The sequence below is a fragment of the Buteo buteo genome, chromosome Z (assembly GCF_964188355.1).
Source record: "Buteo buteo chromosome Z, bButBut1.hap1.1, whole genome shotgun sequence".
Classification (NCBI taxonomy): domain Eukaryota; kingdom Metazoa; phylum Chordata; class Aves; order Accipitriformes; family Accipitridae; genus Buteo; species Buteo buteo.
Genome location: NC_134204.1, coordinates 22232275 through 22259578, shown reverse-complemented (window position 1 = coordinate 22259578; position 27304 = coordinate 22232275). Strand labels below are relative to the sequence as shown.

Sequence of the window (27304 nt, the reverse complement as noted above, 5' to 3'; positions counted from 1 at the left end):
GTCACGAATATTGCCTTGTTCCATAGCTGTCAAACAGCAGTTTACCATATCAGCATTACTGTCAAAAAGGGAATACAACACAGAAAAGCAGCCAGTAAAGTTTATGTAGCTAAAACACTAAAGCCAATCAGTCCTATAAATAGGGACAAAACAGTATTCTGTATGTACTTCACTAGTAAAATTATATTTATAATGATATTGTGGTATAAGGGTTTGTGGTGTAACAGTCTCAAATCAGGAGAAAAGTAGATCACACATATCACCCTACACTAATACAGGAAAAAAAAAAAAGCTGCACTATCACTTAAAATGTGAATGCAGCATTATTTTCAAAATATTAGCAAGAATTTTTAACACATATACATTTGAACTACCTTTTCTTATACAGGAAAAAACAGTTTAGAGATTATTTGAAAGAAATGATAACTACATTTCGAATTCCTGGTATATCACTTCTGCTCTGATAAGGTTAATGGACAGCCCTGCAGGCAAAGTACCTAGCTGCTAAATTATTTTTCAGATCTATTACCTCATGGAACTGAAGGTATAAGCAGTCCTGTAACTCAGAATGCACCATTACTCCCAATAATCTTACTTTCTCCATAAATTGCTTTTTCTGGAAGGTAAAATATTTAGAACACTATTGATCCACAGTTGTCTCACCTGTGGAGACTCCTTGCTTCCTATTTTGAAACAGAACCAACACCTCCAGTGCCAGGACGAGCTTTATTGCACCAATTCCAAACCCAAAGCTGCCCGTGTTCTCTGGAGCAGGCTTACCTTAGCACAGTTATCATGGCAGTACAGCTTATGGAAATAATAGGACAAAAGACATGCAACAGCCCCCCATCTTCAATTATCACGAGGTGGTAATTTCAACAGTAAAAGTTGTATGCATACAGTTAGTATTAGTCAGAGCTACTTAAAAGGAGATCAGTCCACGCTTAGACAGAACAACTGCTGTAGTATCACTTCTGCACAAGTGAAAATTTAAAAATAAAAAAAAAAAAAAAAAAATCACTTCCCCAAATGTTAATGCAAAGAAAAGTGTGTTAATTTGCTTTAAGTCCTAAAAAGCTCTGAGGATAAATTTAACTTAAACTTCTTCTATTTATGGGTGTATTATACCACTTACGTCTACAACCTCAGTGGCAAGTGCGAAACAGAGGCAGAGAGAATTAGTTGAAAAGCTGTAAGTTGCATGGGAGCTTATTTCAATGAGTTATGGCTTGAAAACATCAGCTGACAAGCTTCCCCAAGTCATCTTAACAAACAGCCAGGACAACTTTTCACAAACCAGTATATTCCAGAAGATCTCAATGACCAAATCTTCGGCTAGAGCATGTCAACATGGCTTCATTGAATTTGACATTTATTCCTACTGATGCAAGTCAAGTATCTGCTCCTGTGGGTGCTGTCAGTTTGCATCTTCTGTAGTAAACCATGCCTCATCTACTCACTCATTCCTAGCTGGTGCTTGGCAACTTGTAATACAAATCCAGGGCAAACAGTGTATGAGCGTGGTCTGTATACACAGATCAAGAGTCAAACTCGTTCCACTCTTTACAAATCCATCAGCATGAAAGACTGTGGCATATTTCCCTGTTTCATTCCATTAGAAACCACTTACAGAAAAAGTCATGGCTGCAACTCCCCCATCTCATTAGCACTGTAAAATGCTAGTGCAATTTGTTCTCCTGTACTGATGAATCCACTGGCAACTGGACTTGAAACCTGCATTTTAATGTCAACTACCATGAAAAAAACTTCGCATTAATACATAGAGGACCTATTTTAAAAACTCATAGCAGTAATTTCAGAATTTCTTTAATTAAAGGAACTCCTGAATGGCCATGATCATCATAAAGAATTCACGTAGATAAAAGTAACAACTAAAGAACACTGGAGTTTCTATTTCCATTTGTTTTTCTTTCCTAAGTGTTAGATATCTAGTCTGTGTGTAATTTCATCAATTAGGTGAGCAACATACTAAATTCACCCCCAGAAGTGAAAAATTACTGGACAGATAAGTCCACTATAAATTAATTATTGTAGCTTAATTACAACAATTGAAAATTCAAAGACACTTCCTCTCTCTCACCTCAATGGTGGGTGGATCATTTCTTTTTTTTCTTATCCATGCTGCAAAAGAAATAAAAATCAAATGGATTATTTCAAAGATCACAGTATTAAAACTAACAATTATGATGAATTTGTAACAGAAAGCAAATGTTTGTACAAAAAATTATAATAGAATTTGCCCAAACCTGGCCAGCCATTATCATTTCCCAAAATACAAAGACCTAAGATGTTATTTCCCATGCCAATATTCTCAGTCTTCACGGAAGGAAGGGGAGGGGAAGAAAGGGAGAAAAAAAAAAAAAAATCACCTCTGTGAGGAGAGCTTGGGCACAGTTTACATACCACCCTGAATACCAAAACAGGGCTTAAAAAGCAGGGCTTATGGCTCAGGCCTGTTGTCGAGCTTGCTATACAGAGCTGAGCTTCACCCTGAGAAAATGACAAGATGACTGCTGGAAAGTATGAAAAGCCTTAGACCACTCTGGAGAAAAAGGATTCATGTATATGCCTCAGGGGTTGTTAAAGCTGAAAACCTATTTATGTTAATGCCAACTAGAATTCCTTTACAGGGACGCAGGGTACAGCCCCAAACCTGACTGAGGGGCTGCAGAGCCCTGACTGCCCCACGTCCTTCGGCTTTGTGGGACTACCCACTGCACCGGGCTGGGGTGGGTGCCATAACTCAGGGAAGGCTCCCTCCATCTCAGTCAATTTGTGCGGGCAAAGATGGCCGAGGAACGAAAGCAGTGGCAATGACACTTGTCCTGTGGCTCAGGTTTTCCGTGATGAACCAAAATCAATAGACTTATGCCCACTCCCACTGCAAACGTGGACTGACTGGAGGTAGCAATCCAAAGGGACCCCGCTGCAGACAGAGAAGCAGCGCTCTGTCAGGTCTTGCTTCACTCAGTCGGTGAATTATTAGAGAAAGCTTCTACTATTACAGGCATTATTTAGACAAACAAATTACCTGACCGTGGACAGGGCAATATGCATCACTCTTTAGAAGCATCACTACCATAGCATTCTTTTCATGTCTTTTCAATCCACACAATGGGTAGGTATTGGGTTGTGTATTTTGTAGACATTTGTCTTTTCTGCTCATATTTTTCAAATGAATGAGAGCAGAATGCAAGTGGCCAGTAATGAACAGAAGGACAAACATAAGGAAAGCCAGTTCCAAGTGCTGAGACATGGCAAAATGTTCTCTTGTATGTTTGTTTGGGTAATTAAGACTTTTGTTACTGTGCTTGAAAATTAGAGCAAAAATGACATTTTCATTATCACCCAAATTCCTGGCCTGACCTGTAGCTGTCTATAAAGTTTCAGAAATGCTTTAAGAAGGAACTATTCCAAATTTTAATTCTAATACCATCTGTGCTATACTTTGAGGGGAACTCGGGATGAGTCAGACAGCAAGTCCAGAACACTAAAAGCTGCACAGAGTCATAGTGTCATCTCCCTACCGAAAATGCAATTACACATAGGATGAAACACTAACACAACTCTGCTTCAGCAACATTATGAAACTGGTTTCAGGAGGAATAGCTTCCAATTAACATAAGAATGGAATTAATGGAAACAAAACAGCATTACATAGCTTGGAATTTAGCCATGATGGCAAGGCCAGCAGCCTTAACTCAAGGGTAAAGGTAAAATACCTGTAATGATATGAAACAAGGTATTACTTTTGGGTCTTGTCTATCAGATGACACCTTCAGAAGATGTGTTCTTTTAAACAGCATTCTCAAACACCTTTTCTTAAAAGCAGTCCCTGCCAACTCTTCTCAGATGTCTTTTGGTTCTAACAAAGATTAGACCCAAATTTGCCATCGTGGAGAAGCGACTGAGCACTGAACTGTCAGCATCACTTTTTCTGGAAAAGTTTTATGTTAGCGGAAAGAAAAACAGCCCATTAAGATAATCCAAAATACAACTAAATTACCTCCTGTTAAATCTACAGAACTAGAAAACATTTTGCGTGTACCTGTAGCACTTTCAAACATTTAAATTTTATGCGGATTTCCAAATGCAAAAATCTGGCAAGATCAGAGACTAAACTGGCATGACTGAGACTGGCACTTCCCAGCTGGCAGCCTTGCAGACACTCTTTGTAAAAGGACCAATGATGCCATTAGAGAAAATCATAGCACATAAGCCTTTCCTCCTGACAGAAGTCACCTTTGTCTGTACTTAGCAACAGTTCCAACCACATCTAGAAAAGCAACAAAGTGGTAGAGATACAGACACTGACCAATACAAGATACAGCTGGAGAAAAAAGGAAAAGCAGTAGTTTAAAATGTTTCATAAAAAATTAAGTTTTAAATCTTCAAAATTTAAGGGATTACTTCCAACAAAGAAAGTATCATCTTCTGCCTTGCCCTGCCTTGCTTCTGTCAGATGGAAGTACAGTACCACTGGTTTCAATTCCACAGCTCTCAGCACCTAAAAATTGCTTCTTTTTTTTGAAATTGCCAGTATTTTCTTAAAATACAAGCTCCCTTTTAACTTCAACTGATTACAATTAGTGATTCTTAAAGAAAAATTCTTAGAATTTGAAATTCTAAAAAAATTAAGTTGCAGTTAGAAACTACTGCTGAAATATAACCTTTACAATAGATTTTCTTTCAATAGCAGATGGGACTTTTAGGCAGTTATTTGGTTAACGATTTTCAGATGAATGGCATACTTCTATTAAAAGATTTTATCATTTAATTATCTGCTTCAGTTTAACAAGCCACAGACAGAACAGTGAAGGGTAACACAATGACACATGTCCTATGAACAGAAGCTGTGAAGCAAGGAGCATTACACAACACATTTTCATTCATTAATAGATCTCAATTAGTACCAACACTCAAAAGCAGAAAAACAATCCTTACTTTAGGAAGATTTCTCATATCAAACATTCCATTATCAGATTGTATCTATTTAAATACATAAATAATGCACACAGTTATAACACTGTGCTATTTTTCTTTCCAGCTATAACAAGCATGTGAATGCATGGTTTTATAGGAGCCATCAACCTTCCATCTTTCTAATAAATGTCAGGACTACAAACTGTTTTCAGTTTAACCCTGCATAAAACTTGCTGACACAAAGATTGGATACAATTTTCCAAATTACTACAGGTAAATTCATTTTAACATCTCTAATGAGCTGTATTAGAAAATCATTATTTAATGAAAGATTCCTTCACTGCTATGTAGCTGAGGGAGAAATACAGTAAGAAAATTTAATAAAATCTCTTTATAGCCATAAGATGACATTAGTTAGCTTTAATATAGAATATTCCCTCTGTGCAAATCCATTTCTGAAATATTGCATGTAAAGCACAGCTCAAGATACATTAAAAGATTAAAAGCTAAGAAAACATCATTTGAATTGAGTATATTTTAGTATATTGTACTTTAGCATCTAATAGTTTTATCAGTCTTTCAAAAGCAATACATTTTTTCTAATAATTCACCTGATCAGTCCTCAGTTTTGGGGGAGAAGAATGGGAGGGCTCTAATAAATTTAATCCCCACCAGTTTTTAGGTGGTTCTCTTTCAGACAGAAAAATTAAAAAGCCTTTCAATTTTAAGTTATCAACAATAGTCTGAGCATCCAACACAAGGTTCAAAAAACCACCAATACCTCATAACTCATGCATAAGAGAAATTCACAGTAACAATTAAAGAATGAAAGTGTACAAAAATATAGCCAGTGATTTACTACTGAGTTAGCACTAATTTTAACAAAATCCAAGTAAATGATATCTTGAAATTAAGACATTTTGCATTCTCTCTGAAAAACATTAGTCAATGTATACAATTTAACAATGGAAAAGCTCTTCCACCTTTCTTTGCGCTCTCCATTACACCTTTAGTCAATGCAGATTTAAATTACTGAACAGATTTATACCACAGTTAAATATTTGTTGATGAAAACAAGGCAGGTAGGTGCTTTATTACATATTATTTGAACATCATATGCACATATGCATATACTTAGTTAAAAAATGTCCAGTGACAGTTATACCTGGAAAAGATTTTCACATGAACACTCCCATTCCCTACGCTAACAAAACCAAATGCCCTCACCATTGTCAGCCAAGATGTTTTAAACCTGGTAAAGTCAAGAAGGTAACATGTGTGTACTGAGTGCAAGCAGAACATGCTTCCCTGCCTCCCAACGCTTTAGCAAAATGAATCATTGCCTCCATTTCAAACTAATTATGCTGCTGCTTCTAATTTTATCTGGATGGCACTTCCTGCATTCTGTACTCATTGTAATGCTGCTTCTGTCTAAAAGGAATTTTGCAAGATAGCTGGACATTTCCTACCTTGAGACCCTCGCATTCTTTCATCATCATCATTTGCATTCTTATTAGTATGCATGAGATTTTCATTGAACTTTAAGACTCCTACTGGCACATAAGGCACTGTAATGAGCGTAAAAGTGAGCGTGCAAATTAAGACTCCCATTAATCATTAAATGTTACCAGTAAAAAAAAAATAATAATAGGAATAGACGAGCAATAAAATGCTGCATGAAGCATGCAATCTCATGAATCTCTATAGGTATGTAAAATTACTGATCTCCTCTCAGGAGCACTATTGACATGTCCGGAGGAGGTAAATTACACATTCTACAGTAGGTGAACATTCAGAATTAACATTAGGGAAAGGTTATCTGTTGTGTGCATCCATATTGCCCAGAGAAAAGCAAAGTATGCACTCCCACTTTGTAGTAAAATATAAGAGGCTTCACCTAAACAAAACCAGGTACTATTTGTATTGTGTGTATGGATTATGTTCTAAATTCAAAACTACAGTACAAAAGGAAACACACTTTTGGATTTTTAAAATGAAAATCAATTTTCTGTGCACAACTAGCTAAGGCTAAGGATAACACAAGGGATTATGATTCTATTCTTTTAATACTGAGCATGCTGCAGTTTTACAAAAGCCTTAATGGCTTCAGAACTTTTATAAAAAAGTCACAGGTCTGAGAACTTAGGAAATTTAATCCTGTGGAGCACCTAAAACTAACATCTTCAGGAGAAAAAATCCAGGCAAACCATTCAGGAGTAAACCCTCAGCCCCGTATTCAGTAAACTCTCAGGACTAATACATAAACATCCTCTCCGGAGTCTGAGAAACAACTTGCACAAATTGAGTCTGTAATCTGGATGATTGGTTTATCTCCTTGCTTTATAGCTTTCTACTTGGTCTCGGTTACCTTATTACATGTTTATAACTTCATCAACACAGGACCAAAATCAGCCCCTTAGTTTACCAGCTGCCCAGGCTGAATGTCTTAGATACAGAATGAGATATAACTCAGACCCAGATATAACTCAGACCCTCTTCAAATTTCACTACAGCCTGCTCCCACTCCTTAAACAATCCCTTGTCCCTGGTTTTGTGCAAGTTTTCCTCAGACAACTCATGCCCTTAAGCACTTCCAGGGACAGTACTTTTATTCATTTCAGTCGCAAGAGGTTTCTCTTCTAGTCAAACGGTGTGATGTAGGGAAACAAGGAGAGGGAAAGGGTGCTGAGATGACTGCTTTTAAATCAGGTGGCCATTAAGGATTATCCACAAGTGAAAAAAACCTAAGTCCTGGTAGAACCAAGACAGCACAGATGAAAGCAGCCCTCTGAAGATCCCAAGAAAAAGGAGAGGAAGGCAACAGAAACTTTAGCATAGTCCTTAAAGTGAAAAGCCTGAGAAGGCTAGGCAAGAAGACTGCTATTGCTGAACCAGCCAAAACTGAAGGAGAGAGGCTGCAGATGTCAAAGTGCATACACAGGATTTGGAGAGAAGGCCCCTGGAGACATAAGCATGGGCCCAGCAGAGAAGATTTAGAACACTAAAATTCCACAGAATTTCCAAAAGTAAAGCGAAAACAGAAGTAAGAAATATTGTACAGCTTTCTAACCTTATATTCATCTTTTACTGTTCAGAGAAAACAGCAAGTATTTTAGAAATCCTTCTGCAAAGTCTCAGACTATTTGCTGGAATGATTAGCATCCATGACAGCAGGAATTATGAAGTGAACACCCATAGAAAGAACGCACTGGAGTCTGGACAGAAGATACAGAGTGAAAGTTCAGCACTGGTCTTGTGGGCCTGGGAAACTTCTAGACCAATCTTAAAGAGGAAAAAATAGGGACAAAATGAGCTTTTCAGCAAAGCATGTCTAAAACCTTGTATTAAACTGTTCCCACTCAGGTAACTGGCTTCTGTAGTATTACTTGAACCCTCTACTCTTTTCATTCTTTCCTATGTCTTACTCATTGAGAAGTTTTCATTTTACAGGTGGCAGAAAAGTAGCGATGAACTGAACTTCAGATCATCCCACATCCCTAATTCACACCCCAATATATAGCAAAGGCAAATAGTTCTTTGAACTGTCTCCATACCAACAGCAGAAGTATTTAAAATTATGTTATACTTCCACAAAACTGTTTGTAATGTTTAAATTGGCATTGGAAAAAAAAATACAACTTAGCCTTTTTTGTGGAATTCCCGTATTTATCTTTCAGAAACATGCACTACATACCATTCTGCTTAAGGAAAGCACAGCGGGGAAAAAAGAGGAATGTATCTTTTCCTTCTGTTTCTAGAGAAATTCAGTACTTAAGAGGAAAAGACTGTTACCTATCTGCATACTGTGCATTTTCCTCTTCTCTGTGAATTCTTTCTATTTGGTGCTGACAAAATCACAAAGAAAAAAAACGCAGTTACAAAGACAAGTTAGGTCTTAAAAGAGTAAATGCAGGTCATAAAAATGGGAACGGCCAATTGTCTTCTCTTCTTTAAAACAAACCCGAATAAGATGCCTTGAGTTGCAAAAGTGCATCTCAGGTCTGGCAGCTGCATCTTTTTAGGCAAGTCCATACTGCAGGGTACCTGACCCTTCACTCCAAGGTGTCTGTACTGGTGCTTGCCAAAAGCATCCTTCCGAACAGCTGTACCCTCCCATGCACCACACTGTCAAGCCACATGGATTTGTGCTAAGGTTTCTTAAGACAGATATAGTGCAGGCTTATTCGTGCTACACGGATTCCAGCAGTCCTAAGGTTAGGTTCATATAGCAAGTTGGTTAAACCAGTCTTAAGACCCTTTGTGATTAGATTGTGAAAGGGTGATTAGCCCACAGGCACCTAGGACAGTCTGACTGCGCATGTTATTTCTTCTTAGTTCCAGCCAAGTGCAGGTAAAGGCTATCAGATTGCGTTTTTCAACCCTTAAGAGGCAGCAGCAGGTCTTAGATGAGAATTCATTCACAGCAGGGCAGAGTTACCTGAGGCTTTATATGCGCTTCTCAGTGTTTCTGTTGCAGAGTGACTGCACGACAGTCACACAGACCTAAGATAACCAGCACTGGCTGCAGAACTTTTGGATGAGGAAGTAGACCTTCAGAAAGTTGGATTAAGTAGATACCCATTCAAGCACCAGATGATTTATTAAGGGCAAGCCTACCAGGCTGCTGCTTTCCTTCAGAAGATGGCTATCTCGGACTGATAAAGAACCAGGAGCAACTAGATTAAGACTTGCCAGCCAACTGTCGGTACTGCGGCAGCAGAAGACAGAAGCTGCTGATGCTGTGGTTTCACCACAGTTGGCAAGTGCTGCTAATAGAGTTGAAACACCTTTGAGAAGCTTTTAGCTGTTAATACTAGCCTTAGTTGATCACAGAAAAACTGCATAGGAATCAGTGTGATGACAATGATAAACTGCAAGATGGGAACTTTTGATATTTCTCTGACTCCATGAAGGGATATAATTGGATCAAAGTTTTCTCTTAGCTCAGTATCATCTCCTTCAGGGGCCAACAGTGATCGCAAAGGAAAGTGAATTAAGTAAAGCAAGTATACTGCGATATTTCCTCAAAACACAATGTAGCCTCCATTAATTTGCAGCTCACTGACAAATTAAACCACAGCAATGGCCATGTACAAGAAGGATTTTTCTACCACAAATTCTTGTAATCACTTTTTGAACTCATGCAAGCTTCCAGCAAACAGAATGACAAGGAATTCCACAGTTAACTACATACTGCTTAAAATTTAAGTTTGTTTGCTTTAAATCTACCCACTTCTGGGAGAAGCCTAGATATTATTCTCCCCAAAAAGCATGCTGAATGATGGGTAGACTCTATCTATTATTTCAGGGGTTTGCTTAAGCTATAGAATCCTGGATTTTAAGCCACATTTAACCCCACACTTGGCTCAAGCTCCTACAGCCTCAAGAACCCATATATACTCCCTCTCTGCTTTTTCCTCTTTCTCCAAGGGCTGCTCAGCTAATCCTAAGGAATTTCTCTAATCTCCCTGAATTTCTTTCTATGTCCCAAATTTTCAGACAAAGTTGTCATCAGTAACAGTGGGAAAAAATGATTAATTATTAACAGGTTCTCCAACTCCCTACAAGACTGTGCAAGAATGAGTATAGGAAACCAAATACCACCACAAAAAGAAAAAAAAAAGGCCCCATCACTATGCCACCAATAATTCAACTGACCTACAAATTAACACTGCAGTGAAGGCATAATTAGGAAGTTTAACACATTTAGTTTTGGTTATTCTATCAGATCCCCCTCAGGCACAAATTTTTTCACATTTAATAGGAGAAAGTCATGATCACACAGGCTTTATTTACATTTTTATTAAGTACGGATTTTCTAAACATAATTTATCCTATTTGTAAAGGGGTTACTTTAAGAATTAATAATAATTATGCAGTTAAACAAAAGCCTACATTATTCAAAATTAAAGATAACAGACAATCTATTCACATAGCCAGGCTCTCCATTAAAAATATTGAACTTACATTCAATGGCAAAATTATCCTGAAATAAAACCAAAATATTCAGGATTTACCTTCCCATTCTATTGGAAAGTCACCCATTTCATACTGATATGCTTGACGATTTATTGCTTCTACAAATCTCCTCTCTTGTATAATCTGCCCTATAGCAAAAAAAAAAAAAAGAGAGAAAAAAGAAAAAAGGCAGTTAAATATATTTCTATATAATATTTAATTTGCTGATTATGTTATTGTTTTGAAAGAACTGTACTTAGTCACAAGTGCAATGAACTCTACAGGATAAAAATGAAGGATTAAAATACTGAGAAAATTATTACCATCTAGATGTCAATTTGAAATGCAATGTGTTTCAGTAACTTTAATAAAAGCTTGCATGTTCTACAGTTGACTTGGATTATTAATGACAAATATATTTCAACCCCGGTTATCCACCTTAGTGTCTCAGCAAAATAAGAACTTGTAGAGAAACTGCAATTCCTTTTCTAAGTACCTTCTTTAGCTTTATTATATTTCTTTTTATTTTTAAACAAAGCAACATTTTTACTGTTTCAGATATGCCATTAGGCAAAGAAAATAGTGTAGCATAATTTCATCTCCAAGATTAGATATTTTTAATCAATGTTGAAAGATATATGATGTATACTTATTGGTTTCATAAGTACATGATTCCTATATGCTAAAGATATTATACTTCATATATATGCTTTAAAATAATTTCCTTTCAACAATACCATGGATAATTCCATTTCTCAAACTCTTCATCTACCAAGCAAAACAAAAGTACAGAATTACTTTCTTTCCTCCAGAAGATTTCCAGAAAATCTGAAGACCTATCTAATTAGGTCTGATCCTATATGTCTCAGAATTAACACTCTTCTCCATTGTTATAAAGTCATTAGATTTTACTGTTAGCACAGCATCTTTTAAAGAACTGTCCATAATTTGATTCCTACACAGATAGAACAGGCTGAATAAAGTGACATAAGCAAAAATAATGAAGTATATTTTTCTACCTGCTACCACAACTTGTAATTGATGTTATATCTTTATGCATTCTCAAATAAAACCCTTTTAACTAATCTACTTTTAACAAAATACAACACTTTTCATTCTCCTGGAGGCTTTCATAAGACACATGTAAAAAATTTATTCTCCAGATCCCACCATCAAATCACATTGTAGAGCCAAACTCCAAAAATTATTTCCTGAAGATGTTATTTTGAAGAATCATCACACAGTAGTGCTGGTGGCTTTTAAGCCTCTCTGCATTTGTGATGTACACACAACACTGATTAACTTAAACTGACTGATTTGCCTTGTCCCCTAGGTTTCTTTTGGCAGACCACCACTGACAAATAATTTACGTAGACTTTTCTACTGAAGATCACACTGAGGCCTCTTTAGATGCAACTAAAACCTTTTACAGTTTAGAAAAGTTTCATACTAAAGATATTGACTATTTTGTTTTATATTAATTCATTCCCATGTTTTTCAATAAATACTGTGGTCTTTGTTACTGCAACTCAAGAAACTTTACTTATAAATTTATACATATGAAGCAATTACAAACAGCAATGCAAGAACCGCTATTTACAGTTTTAACTTTAAAATTAACTTCATTTTCATGTGACGACTAGATCTTAGAAACACAGAAAAACCATTAATACTTCAAGTTGGGATTACATAAAACACAACACATCCAAAGAATAACAGCCGATAACTCATAAAACAAAAAGCAGATTACTTCAGAAAGAGTTTAACAGATGTACAGAATACTCACATAGAACACTCAGATATAACATCATTTACACAAAACACTGAAATAGCCAAGATTTTCAACTTTGCAGGAGTTACAAGCAGGCAAAATAGCCAAGAAGTCTAAGTAATGGACAGGTCTTTCACCAAGTGATACACTATTTACACATTTCAGATTTATATACTTCCTTACTGAACATATTTTCTCTAACCCTTTCTGTCCCAGTCTAGCTGAAAGTCAGTGTGTGATGACTGATGTGAATTTGTATAAAAGCCTGAAATCAAAAGTGTTTAACAGAAGTTAGGCAGATTGCTGGCATGAAAAAGGGGTAGCCAAAGCCAGCAAGGGAAATAGTAAGTGAAATGTGAAGGGGTAGCAAATAACTTAATGAATTCTTTTCCAAATTTCTACAGCCCTATCTATAGACTACAAATCCTAGAAACTAAGTTATATTTCCACAACAAAAACATGGTTAACTGTACATATGCACAGACGTTCTAAAATGGATATTTTAATTTTTCAGTTTCTTCTAAAGAAGAGCCCTTCTTCTGTGGACAAAACATCCTAGTTGTTTCCATTGACTAAATCTGATATACCTGTATTTGCATTAAGAAAAACCCATTGAAGAACCTTCCAGATCAAAATGAAGTTAAATAATGAATGATGCCAAACTTGTGTTGTTCTATAACCAAATTATTATTCTTCCCATACCAATTTCTTAAAACAGTATCTATATACACACACACTATTTTAAAGATCTCCAGCAGCCCTAGATTGATTTTCACTGTTTAGAAAACTGTTGTTTTAAAAATATTTCTCTGTTAACCTCCAAACAAGTTTGTCTAATGTGTACAGCTAGAACAAACTATGGAATACATGATCAGTGAGAAGAGAAATGGGACCACCACCAGGAAACTGGATGGTTTTAGTACCTGAACTGAGCAAAAGCCCCTGCCGGCTATAAAATACCACTATGTTTGGCAGTCAGCAGATGGAAGTGGGATCACCCTCTCACACACATGCATACATGGAGCTACGACGTTAAAGCAGCATTCAAATTGAATGAATCTCAGATGTTCATGAGAACTCAGGACAGGGACTCTTTTGGCTTGCTGATTTGCACTGTCTGCATTGTAAGAGTCCATGGAAGAAACACTTTATTAGCTACTTAGAGAAAACAATTTTTTTTTTTTTTAAATTCACAGACTGAATATGCAGCCTCTGTTAATTTAAGACAAACAGACTAAATCTGAGTTGCACAGCATTGCTGTAAACTTTATGATGAAACAAGCATTTTTAAAGCATACCTATTTGCTGAAGCGCTATGTAGTTTGAAGAGATTATATTGTACTTCGTTTACTAACTGCGTTATCTCATCATCAGTAACACAAAATAAGCTTTGCCTAGCAGAAACAAAGGTTTCTAAAAATTTTTTCAGCAGTATCTTATAAAGCTCACAGAATGGATCCTCCATTTCTTTCCTCTTGTCTGGTAACATCTCAACAAACTCTGTAGTTTTTGCTAAATATGAAGCAGTACTTCAGCTAGCAAAGCAACTGAACTATCAGCAGTTCTTCACACAAAGCAGAGAAAGAACTGCTTCTCTAGAGGCAACAAAAAGTAGATTACTTCTCTATAGGCTGCAGGAGTGGCCCATCACCTTCAGAGCAAGATACAAAGTTTTCATCTCTATTGGAGGAGAAGGGAAAAAAAAAAGTCTGTTGTGAAGAAAGGGGAAAAACAATCCTTTTAAAGGTGAACATTAATTTGTGCAAGCCTAGATCCCTCCTTTGCACAGATTTTTAGCTAAGGGACCCTGTTCATTGGTGACCATCTTCATGTTACCTCATGGTCAGAATTCCAGTATTTCTGCAATAACAATCTTCACCTTAGGAAAGACATAAACATTTTAAGATAATAATTTTCTCCCAAATAATTCTGATTTTGTTTTTTTCAAAATTTAGATTTCTATGAAGTTAATTAATTTTTGCTGAATGACAAGTTAATAACTTCCAATAGTTCATTATATTTATTCATACAATAAATCAGTATTTAAAAATAAAATACAGAAAGTTTAATATTTGCACCTAACATCTATCGGTTATGCTTGTGGTTATATTTTCTCCAGTAATTCATACACTTGAAGTAATCTAAAACTCTTTATGCTTTATAAAATCATATTAGAAACTAATTTCAACTTTTAAGAGCAGCAAGTAAGGCCATAGGATGCTTTGTTCTATGGTTCTGATTTCCATTAACCTCAAAAGAACCAGGATCAGTGATTTCCAGTTTTACAGTGATGCAGGATCAAGCAATATTAAACTTGGTAAGTGCTGAATGAGCAAGTCCAAAAAAGCTTCAAGTACCAGGCACTCAGGGTCAACAAAACACGTTTTGATTTTGCTATTTACATTTACATCTTATCAACAACACACTTGGTTTTGCAGAGATGTCTGCAAGTACTATGTTCTTTCCAAAGGGAGATCTGTTTCTTCAGATTTCTATTGAAAGTTTGAAGTCAGGATGATTGCTTCAATTTTCAGGAACACATACTGTCAAAGAAAAAGACTCACATACAGTAAAAGCCTCACAGTCCCTTTTCACTTCCCAAAAGAAATGCCAGCTGACAGTGCCAGGGTCATAGCCATATCATCTTCATATTATTTGTTATTTTGTATTAATTGCTGTTCCTGCGATGCCACACTGTGTACCAAAATAATTATTCCCACCTTGCTCTGATTTTCTATAGCATTTACAATTGGTGTCCAATAAAGTGGAAACAGTTTGCCAGATTTTACCAACACAATTCATTAAATATTATTTGTATCCTGCTAACAAGGGACTTGACATGGTACAAAAAGATTATGGGTAGACTCGTGTTGCAACAGGAGATGAAGATGGCCAAGGTAGTTTTGAGCAAGTTTACTTACATCCCAGAAAGTCTAGTCACAGCAAATTCAGGGCTTTGATAATTTCTCCCACTTTATCTCCAAGTTTGACAGTCTTTTAGACTTCAGCCCCAGCAGGTAACAACTAGCCCAAATAGCGTATATATTTACTGCAGCCTCTAGTCAAAGTACCTTAAAAAAACCCCTATAGTCTAAGTAGTTTAAACACAGATAAGATCAGACTTATGGGTCAATGTGTATTCACTTACGTCTGTGTCATATGTATATATGAAAAAAGGCATCCTGTGTCCTGTATTCTTTTTAGGGGTGACAAATTTAATAATCTGAAAATGCTGAACCTGTAACTTTCAGAGGGATCAGAGCCGATGGCTTTTACATACATGCACACAACCTTTATGTTTTGAAAGCCTGCTGTTTCTGGGACTGTGGTGGTTAACACAAGTAAAGATACCGTTTCTTGCGGTTTGTCCAAGAAGCAAGTTCCTTCAGTGGACAGAGATTTAAAAACCCTCTGCTAAATGCCCATTGTCATTCTAGTCCCTGAGCTCTCTTCATCTGGCAGCAGGATGCACCAATACCACCAGGTCCTGTTCCCTGCTCACCGGAAAGCCTTGTACCTTCTACCTCATCAAAGCAGCATGAAGCCCAACAAATACTACACCTTTACAAAGAACCACTGTTTTGTAAGCAAATCTACAATAAACTTTCTAGAAATTTGCAACATTACATTCCTTTCACAACTAAAGTGTAAATGATACTAGTACAAATGCCACTTCCTTGGAGAGCTGATGGATGCTCCGTGCTCTGGCATACAGAAGCTTTCTCCCAACTGTTCTTTTGGTTTGTTTTTGTCTATCAGATTCAAGAAACAGTCTTCTATCAATTACTGTCAAAATGTGAATAAATTGAGGAATGATGTAGTGAATTTTTTCTGTAAATGTATAAAAAATGGCTTAAAATGGGGATTTAGCATGTATAAAGGGAATTTTGCAAGCAGATAGAAAGTGTACAATAACTTGTACTCTATAAATAAAAACATAATGCAGGAAGACAAACAAAAAGGCAGTCATGCAGGGAAGAGAAATGGGCAAATGACAGCAAGGGTATGAATTGTAAGTGAAATGAAAAGAAAGTTACAGCTGTGGAGAACATCAATTAAGCAATATGACCCAACACAGCAGTGTTACAGTCTGGTTTGGATGATTAATTATAGTTAAATTACAAATCATTTGCAAATGCTCATTTAGCATCTCCTTTTTTTTCAGAATAAATGGAATTATTACAGCTAGCTGCACATACACACTCAAGGAGCTCATGCTATTCCTGTTTTTTAGCATGTTTTAATAAATTTTACAGAATGATTACAGGTTTGAGATTTGCAAAGAAAATTCAGTCTTATACAAGGTCTGACCACAATTACAGCTAATACTGTGCATAGCACTTGAAGCATTAAAGAATACTAGTATTGCTATTTTATTGTGTTTGCTTTTCATTGCAGCATATAGCAGAGAACGCTCATGTATTTCAGCCACAGTCAACACAAGAGTGCAACTTCTGAAGAAAAGGAAGTTAAAGTAACCTGTCCTTTGAGAAATATTATTCATTTCAGGTATATGCATATCCTATAGACATTTCTTTTCAACAGCATTAAAAATTATTCTTTATCCTACAATTTATATGCTACTCATTTTACCACACAGCTTACAAAACTATCCTGTGAAGCTGCACTTGCACTATTCGTATACTCCAGACAGAGCACTTTTAACGTAAGAGAAGGTGTGTATATACATATATATATATATATATATATAAAACCCACCTAGTCCTTTCACTAACAGAAGTCTCAAAAATACAGATTCAGATGAAAAAGTGGGATGCAGACACATCAATGTAATACAACAAATAAACTCCTGCTGTGGTTAAGTTGCTTGTTCTCACCTATAAAGCAATTACACAAAAACTCTTGCAAAGTTCATATCTGAGCCAGAAGTGAACAGAGGTCCTAATATTTCAGACACAGAAGTTGAAGGGGTGAAGGGGGTCCCCTTCTAACTGTGCCAACATGGCTCTGAAGTTGGTGGTGTGGTTGGAAAACCGAGTAGAACAAGACTGACCTCCTGACCCCCTCTGCAAATGTCACAGTCCACTCGGGAGACATGCTGAATGTGTATATTCTGTTCAGAAAAGCCTCTCAGTACATCCAGCAGGTGAAAAGCTATTTTTCATGATTTAAAACATGGCTTTGGGAAGAAAATAGGAAATACAGCTGTGAAAGCTCAAGGAAAAAGGTGGGGGAGGATGAGGGGAGAGGAGTATCAGAGAACAGGGCCTAAGCACGATGTGGTCCTCACAGACCACCACCGGTGGGACCTGGGCAGCTCGCCTTGCATTTCACTGACACTTTTAGCTGGGGTGATGACTGCCAAAATGCTGTTTTCAAAGGAAGGCTGATAAAGGGAACAGGTTAGCATGGATTCAGAGGGACAGCCCGCTAGCAAGACAAGGCCTGACAGGGATCTCGGGAAAGAGCAAGAGCTCTTCCTTGGGAGAAGAGGAAGCAATTTTAATACGACAGGACAAGTGACAACAGCATGACCCTGAACACACAAACGGTTTGCAGGGATGTCTGCTAAGAGCAGCCTTCTAGAGTCAAGAGAAACACTGCTCAGTTTCAAGGAAGTAAAATACCTAACACAGACTGAAATAAATGTAGATAACGGTAGTCTGCCAGGGCTGCCAAAAGAGAAAACATTTTCCACTTCATCACGCAGCTGGGTCTAACAGGAAGTTTTGTTCTTTTATAAATAACCTCATGGCAAAGATAGATCTTGTGAGATGAGGCAGTCAGGATCGACACCACCACGTGAAGCGGCAACAGGGACTCCTTCCCCTCAGGTCCCGGGAGAAGGGGCTGTGATGGCACAGGCACCAACATGACCAGGGATGTCACCCCACAGCATCCGAGCGTGGACACCAGGCCACCTGCTGCCTAACGGAGAACGCAGCCACAGGCCTGGCAGCCGAAGAGCGGGATCGTGCAACCCTCTTCTGCATCCAGATACTTTATTCATGTTTTATATGAAACCATACTGAAGTTTCCTGTTTGAAAACACAGACCTTTCGCTTGGATTGAGCTTTAACCAATTCTGAACGATCACGTTTGAGATGAAACAAAAATTGGTACTGCAACAAAACAAAGAACAGGAACGCTGCCTGACCTGGGAAAGAAGCATGGTATGTTGAACTTGCAGCTCAAAACGCTATCATAAAAAATTCCTGTGCTTCAAAATAAATATCAGTATTATGTAGCACATACATACCGCAGCAGTGAGTTCCAATAAAAGTATGTTATTATCACTTATTTCCAACTTGAAAGATTAATTTTTTACTCAGATAAACTAATCGAACTTGAATATCTTTCCCCATAAGCAAATCATGCCTTGCTTTCACTGTAGGAAAGACAAAATATTACTGAAGAGGGCTTAAAGACAACTCCATATCTATAACATTATGATAGGGTTATACACCTTGAATTCAAAACTGTTATCTCAGTTCTAAAAAAACAGAGGATATGCCCCACCCTTTGTGATTTATATTAATTATTATTATTATAGCATTTTACCCTCAGGATGCTTAAGAAGAAGCTGGGTAGACAGTTAATAGGCCAAAAAGCTCCCCACAATTTTACTCTTGTATCCTAATTTGTTTAAAATGTATGAAGGCTAAAAGGGAGATCCCTAAAATAAGGTATCTAAAAAAGGATGCACACCAGTTTGGAAACAACTTTCTAAGCATATTTCTGACTCACTAGGTTGACACTTGACATATGACTGCAATAAGATTTCATATTCAGTCATTGTATTTTGCTTTACTTTCAAGTTTATATTTAAAATAAATTTCTAGTGTGCTTTTTCACATATCTTTATTATATACATGTTACATATAATATTTAATATCTATTAAAAAGGCATTGAAGTAAAAAATAGGAAATAAATTGCAAGCATAATTAGTAATAGGCTTTTTAAAAGAATTAAAAGAAAGCTATACTAACGCTTATAGGAGCTTATGTATCATTGTTCAGGTTAGTATGTACTTCTACAGCTTTTAATATTTGAAGTTTGCAAAATGTCACCTTTCATTATATATGGAAATAAAAAGATATTTACTTGGTTAGAGTTCTAAGATAAACAAGTATTTCAAAGGTAACTGGTACTTTTTAAAAATGAAATTAAACAATACTTACCAGAAAGTACAACAATTTAGTGGACTAATATTAGTAACATGGAATCATTTACCTTTCGACCGCTGAAAATTTTTGCCTGATTTAACCCTTACTTTATATTGTAAGGTTGCTTTTAAAGCTCTGCTTCAAAAGTTTGTTTAAGCTGGCCTGTGCGCACCCACTAGTTAAGGTAATTCCCAGTAACACTGAATCTGGGAAAAAAAACCCAAACAAAAAACCAAACAAACAACATTTTAGCTGGGATTGGTGAGCTCAGAGTGGTGTAGGTGGTGAAGAACTAAAAAACTTCATACAGCCAAGGAACTGCAGCAATAACTGATCTGCTTTCAAAGCTACTTTGAGCAGGCAAAGGATAAAGTGGAAGGGCAGAGACCAAGGACTACCTGAAAGTCAACACTTTTTACATGCGAGGCAACCCATGAATTTATTTTTCTAGTCAAATCTCAGAGTTTCTGTGGTCACTTTGCAAGTTAGAAAAAACAAATGCACATGCAAAAAGCAACATACAGTCCCCACTTAATAGTTTTTCCTGCTTTCTACTTCCACAGTTACAGCTTAACTAAGCAAATTTTTGACTAAACAGCAAATATTGATGTCTGTGTGCTTCCACAGTATGTAAGTACCTAATAATCAAGTATTTAAGTACTGAATCATGTGCCCATTGATTTTAAGAGTATTTTGCTGTTACTAGAAACTAAAGCACCAAGCACAACTGTTGTAGCCAGTTAAGTACATACAAAAGTTTCTATGCGAGAGCATTTATGCTGATGCCAGGGAAAAAAAAGAAGAAACACTGCCTTTGGACGGCAATCCTTAGACTTGCATAGGTTGTAATAACTGTAATACAAGTGTTTGATACACTGAGTTTACCACCACTGAAAGAACAAGCTGTGATACTCAAACTCTAGAATCAAATAATTTCATTTCCTTGTACGTCAAAGACTTGTAGGTTCCTAAACTGTATTTTAATTTTTGGAAGTAAAATTAAAGATAGTTACGTTACTGCACTTCACCAATTTAACCTCTAAAATGTAAACTCTCAGAAATAAGGACATTCATAGAGATTCTCATCATTGCAAAGTTATTCAATTAATCTAATTAGAATTCTAACTCGTTCCTTCTGGCTAAGATACGTGGTCCCTGTGTTTTTATATTAAGATGTCACACAAGCACTTTTCATTCTTAAATACCTCCATACACTAAGAAACTGTACTGATATCAAGACTACATGACTCGTGTTTCACCATACTAAAGCACAAGTCTGCGTTGTCCAGCTATGGAGAACTCTCTGATCAGTTTCTGGAACATTTAGGTGTCTACTGACCTCAAAATTAATTTTTCTTGGCCTTCCTTAGCTTGCAAGGCATGACGAAACTGCAGCATAGGATGGCGCAGATGTAGACTACTAACTATGAGGAAAAAAGGCTTCTGAACGCAACTTGGCGAGTATAGCTGCCTTGCTATGCATTGGGAGTTACATACAGAAATGTCCAACACCAAAATGAAAGAAAACACCTAAACATTACACCTTCCCATAGTCCTAAAATGCACAGGTTATTTTGAAACAAAGGTGTTAAGGGAGTTAGAATCACTCAAGGATGATAACAATGTTACTGCTTCTACCAAAAAAGAAGATACTTAGAAATATTTAACCTTCCCCACAGCTCTGTTCCTTCAATGAAAACACAAAGATAAAACTGTTCAATTTTATTTCAGCGTTTGTCTCAATGGCATTTCTTACTAATTGTTTTGACAACATGGACTTGTTTTCGTGAATGCACGTTTGCTTTTTAAATGATCAACACAATGAGTTGTTACTCAGAAAAATAAATTCAGATCTTACACATCCTATAGTATCTGTGTGTGTATGAATGAGTCGGAGCACGCCAGAGATGAGATGAGATGAGATTTTCACCCCAATAAAGACGACCTACTTTTGCACATCCCAATAACATTCATCTTCTATCCTGGGAATTTATTATAAAATCAAATTACCTGTGTGATAAACCTTCTGTAATTACCAGTAAGAGTCTTATTTTTCAGTTTTAGGCACTTTTGATTTGCAGTTGCATTTTACATACTGTACAAATGACTAAACATATATTTAAATATCAAATTCAGACATTTTTAGTTCAAATCAATTAAATGGAGAAATCATTCCCTTCTGGCTGCCTATATTTCTCTTTAATCCTGGTCAGTGTAGGATCTTATTACAAGTAATTTGCTACTATACGGCTGAGGAAAAAATGCTAGCCTCACAATTTTTGTCATTTTTTCCCCTACTTCCCCTGCAGGCTGCTACTGTTGATGGCCTTTATGGAAATATAAATTCAATCAGCAGCTGCAAATTTCATGAGACGTCCATCTTCATGCTGAATTTCTAACTGAGTGTCAAAACAATCTGTGGATTTCTCCCTGATGAAACACACTTTGAATTGTAAATTTCTGCAATTTTCTCATGTTAGAATTCGAGCTGCACTAAAATAGAGCTAGCCCAGATATAGTCCCTACCAGCTTGAGACAAGTCATTTTTCCCTTCATTATCTCACACTACCATTGAAAGGGTTAAATAATAACCTATAAAAAATGACCTGGTTTTTTCTCTTACCTAAAAAAATAAATTTTTTATTAAAAAAATTACATTTTCTGTTCTTTTTAGTAGTAGAAGCAAATAGAAAGGTCTTCAATATATTCTAAATGCTCTCAAATCAGTTACGTGAACCTGTTATTCATTTTACAGTATTTCACAGCGATAAAACCCCAGAGATTAGCTGCAATAAAACTTCCAAGAATTTCCTATAGTGTCAAAATCGTGCAATATTCAAGGAGAGCAAGTTCAGTTCACAGAGACAGTTTGTTTCATCTAAATCTCGACTTACATTAAATGTTGATGGAAAAAAGAAAATAGATACATAAACGACTAAAATAGAAACAGTACGTTTTGAACAGTTTGCTGTTCTCTGAATACAGTAAAGCAAAATACAATTTCTCATTCTATTACTGTTTCTTACAGTAGCTTAGAAAGCACACACAGCCTATCAGGTATATTATAGCAGATCAAATATTTTGCTTTAGAAAAATATTTACTTCTCTCTTCTGTAGATATTAACATGAAATATGTAAAACACTACTACTTTTCCAATTTACAAGCAAACTAAATAGTGTTCATAACATATTATTCTCCTGTCCTTTCCATATATAAAAATACCATTCACAAAGAGAAATTCACTGATAAAGATGATTTATCTATTCATGTAACTAAGAACAGGCTGTCTCTCTACTTATTTTCTCCTCTCCAGGGAGATATTGGGGTGGGGTGGGTGGGGGGCTTACTGAACTGTACTTTACTAACACTGAAAGAAATTATTCTGGTTTGGATGTTTCATACAAATACCATATTCCAAAACACACAGCTGTCTTTCAGTCTGCAAAAAATTCATTGGGGCATCTTCTTTTTGCATCCAACAAACTTTCAGTTAATTATCAGAATGAGGAAAGAAACCTAAAATTAAGTAGGTAGAGAGTAATTCCCTTGCAGACTTTCAATGTACTGAGGTTTTATCACTCTTAATATGTCACTACAGCATTTCTTTTGTCAAGCCTCCACCCAGGCTCCCTTGGTTACCTGTACTGCATTCTGTTTCATGTGAACTGGAATGACCTGAGAGTTGATTGTATTTCTAAACCCTCAATCTATAGAATTTCCCTGACTGGTTTCTTAACCTTAAGCTAGACTTACGGTTTACATTAAAAAAAAAAAAAAAAAAAAAAAAAGCAAGAGAACTAGTCTATGTCAAAAATCAGGTTTGTCTCGGAAAAAGGCCCGAGAATGCTGGCATGCAGCTGTGGAGGGACTTGCACTAGTTAGGTGAAATCTTGTGCTCTGGCAAATAAGCAGGACAGAGGGGCAAGTTGCTCAGAGAAAACTACTGGGCTCTCTTTTAAACTATGGTTATTAAACTGACTCTTACAAACTTGCTATTACTAGAATGCAAGTTCCCTACTCAGCATGACAAAAACCCCCTCAACTTTGCTTAAAACATTATTTCAACATATCTCTGGGTTTGCTTCATTGAGTCACAACATCCCAGATCAAATAGTGTCGGTACTTTATTTCAGTTTCACATGGTCATATATTTATTAGCTTTAACAGCACAACAAAACCACACACCAATCTGCTCTAATGCCAGTGATTTTATATAGTGAAGCAGATGTTCTGGAACACACAGTTTCCAGTCACAAGTTTTCACACCCGAGTATAGCTACAGGTTCTGCTAGGGCAGATAGCAAGAATGGTAATTACTGAATGTATTCTAATAGTTTTCATTATAACAGCTTCTTGAATATTGCATTATTTGGTTACATTTATCTGTGGAGCCTGTCAGAAAGGAAGGGAGGCATAACAAGAAAAGCTGGTTCTTTTTCTCAAAATATCCAAAGTAGTACTAATAGAGCTTGCTGTAATACATGTAAAGGATAGCAACTGAGAATCCATCCTAATCATATTAATCCACCATTACTGGGCACTTGTTACTGTTCAGTTTTAGGGTTCAGCTTTGTTTTGCGTTATTTTAAAACCTCACCTCTATTTCTCAAAAACAATTACATCCATTTTATCTGTATCTTCCAAGTTCTAGGTCATGATGCTTTATTAAAGTGCAGAGTGTTGAAGCACTTCCAAAGGGAGCTGATTAAACTTCCATCTAACATATCAAAGTGCAGAATTTTCTGTGTGGAGACTCAGACATGCCAACTTGGCATCCTACCAAAACTGAAAACACCCCAGTACTTTAAAACTTAGGGAAGAAAATTAAAATTGAAAACAGTGTTAAGCAACACAGAGGTGCAGAAAAGAAAACTACTGTAGTACAAATCCAACAAATATGATCCTACAAAATCTAAGATGTGCTACATACTTCTTCAGTGCCATCTTCTGGCACCATAGTTATAGCTACTAAACAAGTGTGATTTCTTCTTCCTTCCAATATAACCTTGAAAGTCGTTAGTGTATCAACTACATATGCATGTTTAACAAGAACAGCACTCGAAAACAGCCCTGATCCTGAGCAAAACAGTTTTAGAATTTTATGCTATGTAAAAAGTTGCATTAGGAGGGGAATTCAGTCATCTGTCGGTATAAAAAAATGCATCAAGTAGTAATGTCACAGGACAGATAAACCTAGGATAATAGTAAACTTACATTTCAGCAAGGTGTCAGAAGTATTACAAATAAACAAAAATAGTAGCTTTTATGGCATTAAGGTACACCATCTGTGGATTGTATTAGTCTCCTTCCTGATGTCCCCAAACTCACATATTTATAATTGAAATACTTGACTTCTGACTCAGAACTGAAGATATGTTTCTGGGCTCAAAAGTCAGTCTGTTTATTTTTTATGAAAATATATTGGTTGTTTTAATAAAAGCATTGCCTTCTATCTTGAAACCTTGCCTGGCTCATGTCTTTTAACAATCATGGCTAAAACTTCACCACAATATTTTCCTTGGCTTTTCTACTCAATAGACAATAATATTAAACAGTTGATTTAGCTCTGCTTTTTATTTAATAACACACACACACATTCATTAAGATCTCCTTTTTCTCACCTGCTTCCTAAGGCAAGTGGAAAAGTTTGTAAATGACAAGACATCTAACAAAGTTTTCCTTAGAAAGGTTGGTAGCACTACCACCTTGTGAAGCTGATTTTTGTTTTAAATACAGCATGATCATTGACAACATCAGAAGCAGGCAAAAGTGAATAATAAAAATAAACAAAAGGGTTTGATTTTGCTCTTTGTTTTTGTAACTGTCAATTACTTTCTCATCAAAGGTATTTTGTAACATGGCAATCTCTAAGTAAGGTAATCATTCCACTCAAAAAACCTCTATAAATATCTTCTTGAAAATTGACATGAAGTTTAACCAAGCCTTATAATGCAAATAATAAATAGTTCTCAGAACAGAAAATATGCAGTGGTTAAAACTATATTATTTGCAGGATTGTCAGTTAATTCACCTGATGGCATAAAAGACATGCCCTCTCTGGGAGCATTAACTTGCATACTTTTTACACTGTCTCCACAGTTCATGGCATGTTAACAAGGAAACACAGGAGTGATACACAGAGAACAGCTTAACACTTCAACAGCGGCAAGTTGTCCAGTGTGATATCCCTGTACTTGAATGCTCTCAGGAAAAGCTTGCGGAAAAGCACTTGGAGGCTTGCAAGAATGGAGAAAAGAAACAACATTACAACTTGAAAACTATCTGTCGTTTTGGGGACAGTTTAGTTCCTACTGGCTTGCATTTTCCTCTCCCTTCTGCTTTGATTTCTTTCAATGGCCTCTGCTTTTCTGTTGCCATTGAGGGAGAAGGAAACACAAAGTGCTTCCATCAGCTGCTGGATCCATAGAGAAAAATTGTCATATTAACCAAGTAAAGCCCTAGTTAAATTAAAATGTGAATGGAAATGCTTATTTTATCCCTCAGGCAAAAACTGAAACATTTCTAGGACTCTGTAAGCATTTCTTGTATAATGACATCTATAATAACACTGCATCACCCCCAATATACACACAAGGTTTATCTTTTAAAAGGAAACATGGTCAGTCTTCAGTCTCTCAAAAATAGTTCCCAGTAGCATACACATTTCTGGAAAAGCTTGTGTTGCAGAACTGTTGCATACTTTGCAAAACTAAGAATAATCACGTTGCTCAGTGATCTCCAATATTATTTATGATAGCCTTAAAAGCCTCACATGGAGTGAGGCCATGCTAGTTAATGCATAATCAAGCACATACTATCATTTTTCTGTGATTCTACACATTAAGTGTAGTTTTCAAATATTTTCCATCAATGAGATCATCAACAATAAGTTTTACAATCATAAAAAAAATCCTAAATAGGCTGTGTGCACATGAGTTCTCAATAGCTTTGATGTAACAGGAAGATGACAAGCACTAAATTTAATTTTTAGGTATCTGCCATCAAATTCTAGCCTTCGGTGCTCATTAGTATTTACAACTGCATTCCTAGTCCCTCCTAAAAGTAGCACAAGATTCAATGTCTTTCTTTCACTTACTTATTCAAAGATTAGCCCAAACACCTTTCTGTTATTCTAGTATTTTCTCTTAATTGAGAAAAACCCCCAACCAACCAACCACCCACCATCAATAAAAAACTATTTCACAGATGCTTTATATGACAGACCATCTCCTCTACACAAACCTTCCTCCCTGGAGTGCATGAGTCTCAGAATTTGGCAGTCAACAGTGCACACAGAGATGTTAAAGGCTCTCTGAATTTAATTGCTCTTGTAATCTGCATCTCAAATAGCAGGCTGAGTACTCCCCTGATGAAAAAGGAAAGGAGAACACTGAAAAGGAAAACAGGAACATAGATACTTCCTTGTATGGATTCTTCCATCCAAGGCTTTCCATACATTGGGAATAGCAAAAAAAGGAAGGATGGGAGATCCACCTTCTTTT

The 27304-nt window shown here is 36.4% G+C and overlaps 1 protein-coding gene across 1 annotated transcript in view; it reads right to left on the bottom strand.

The window, feature by feature from the left end:
* Positions 1–27304, bottom strand: part of NDUFAF2 (NADH:ubiquinone oxidoreductase complex assembly factor 2) — a 66038-nt gene that overhangs the window by 16314 nt on the left and 22420 nt on the right. Inside the window, exons 2-3 of the mRNA XM_075021457.1 lie at positions 10962–11051; positions 2102–2142 (exon numbers count right to left, since the gene is read on the bottom strand). Coding sequence (XP_074877558.1) covers positions 2102–2142; positions 10962–11051 — 131 coding nt within the window. The remainder of the gene's footprint in view (positions 1–2101; positions 2143–10961; positions 11052–27304) is intronic.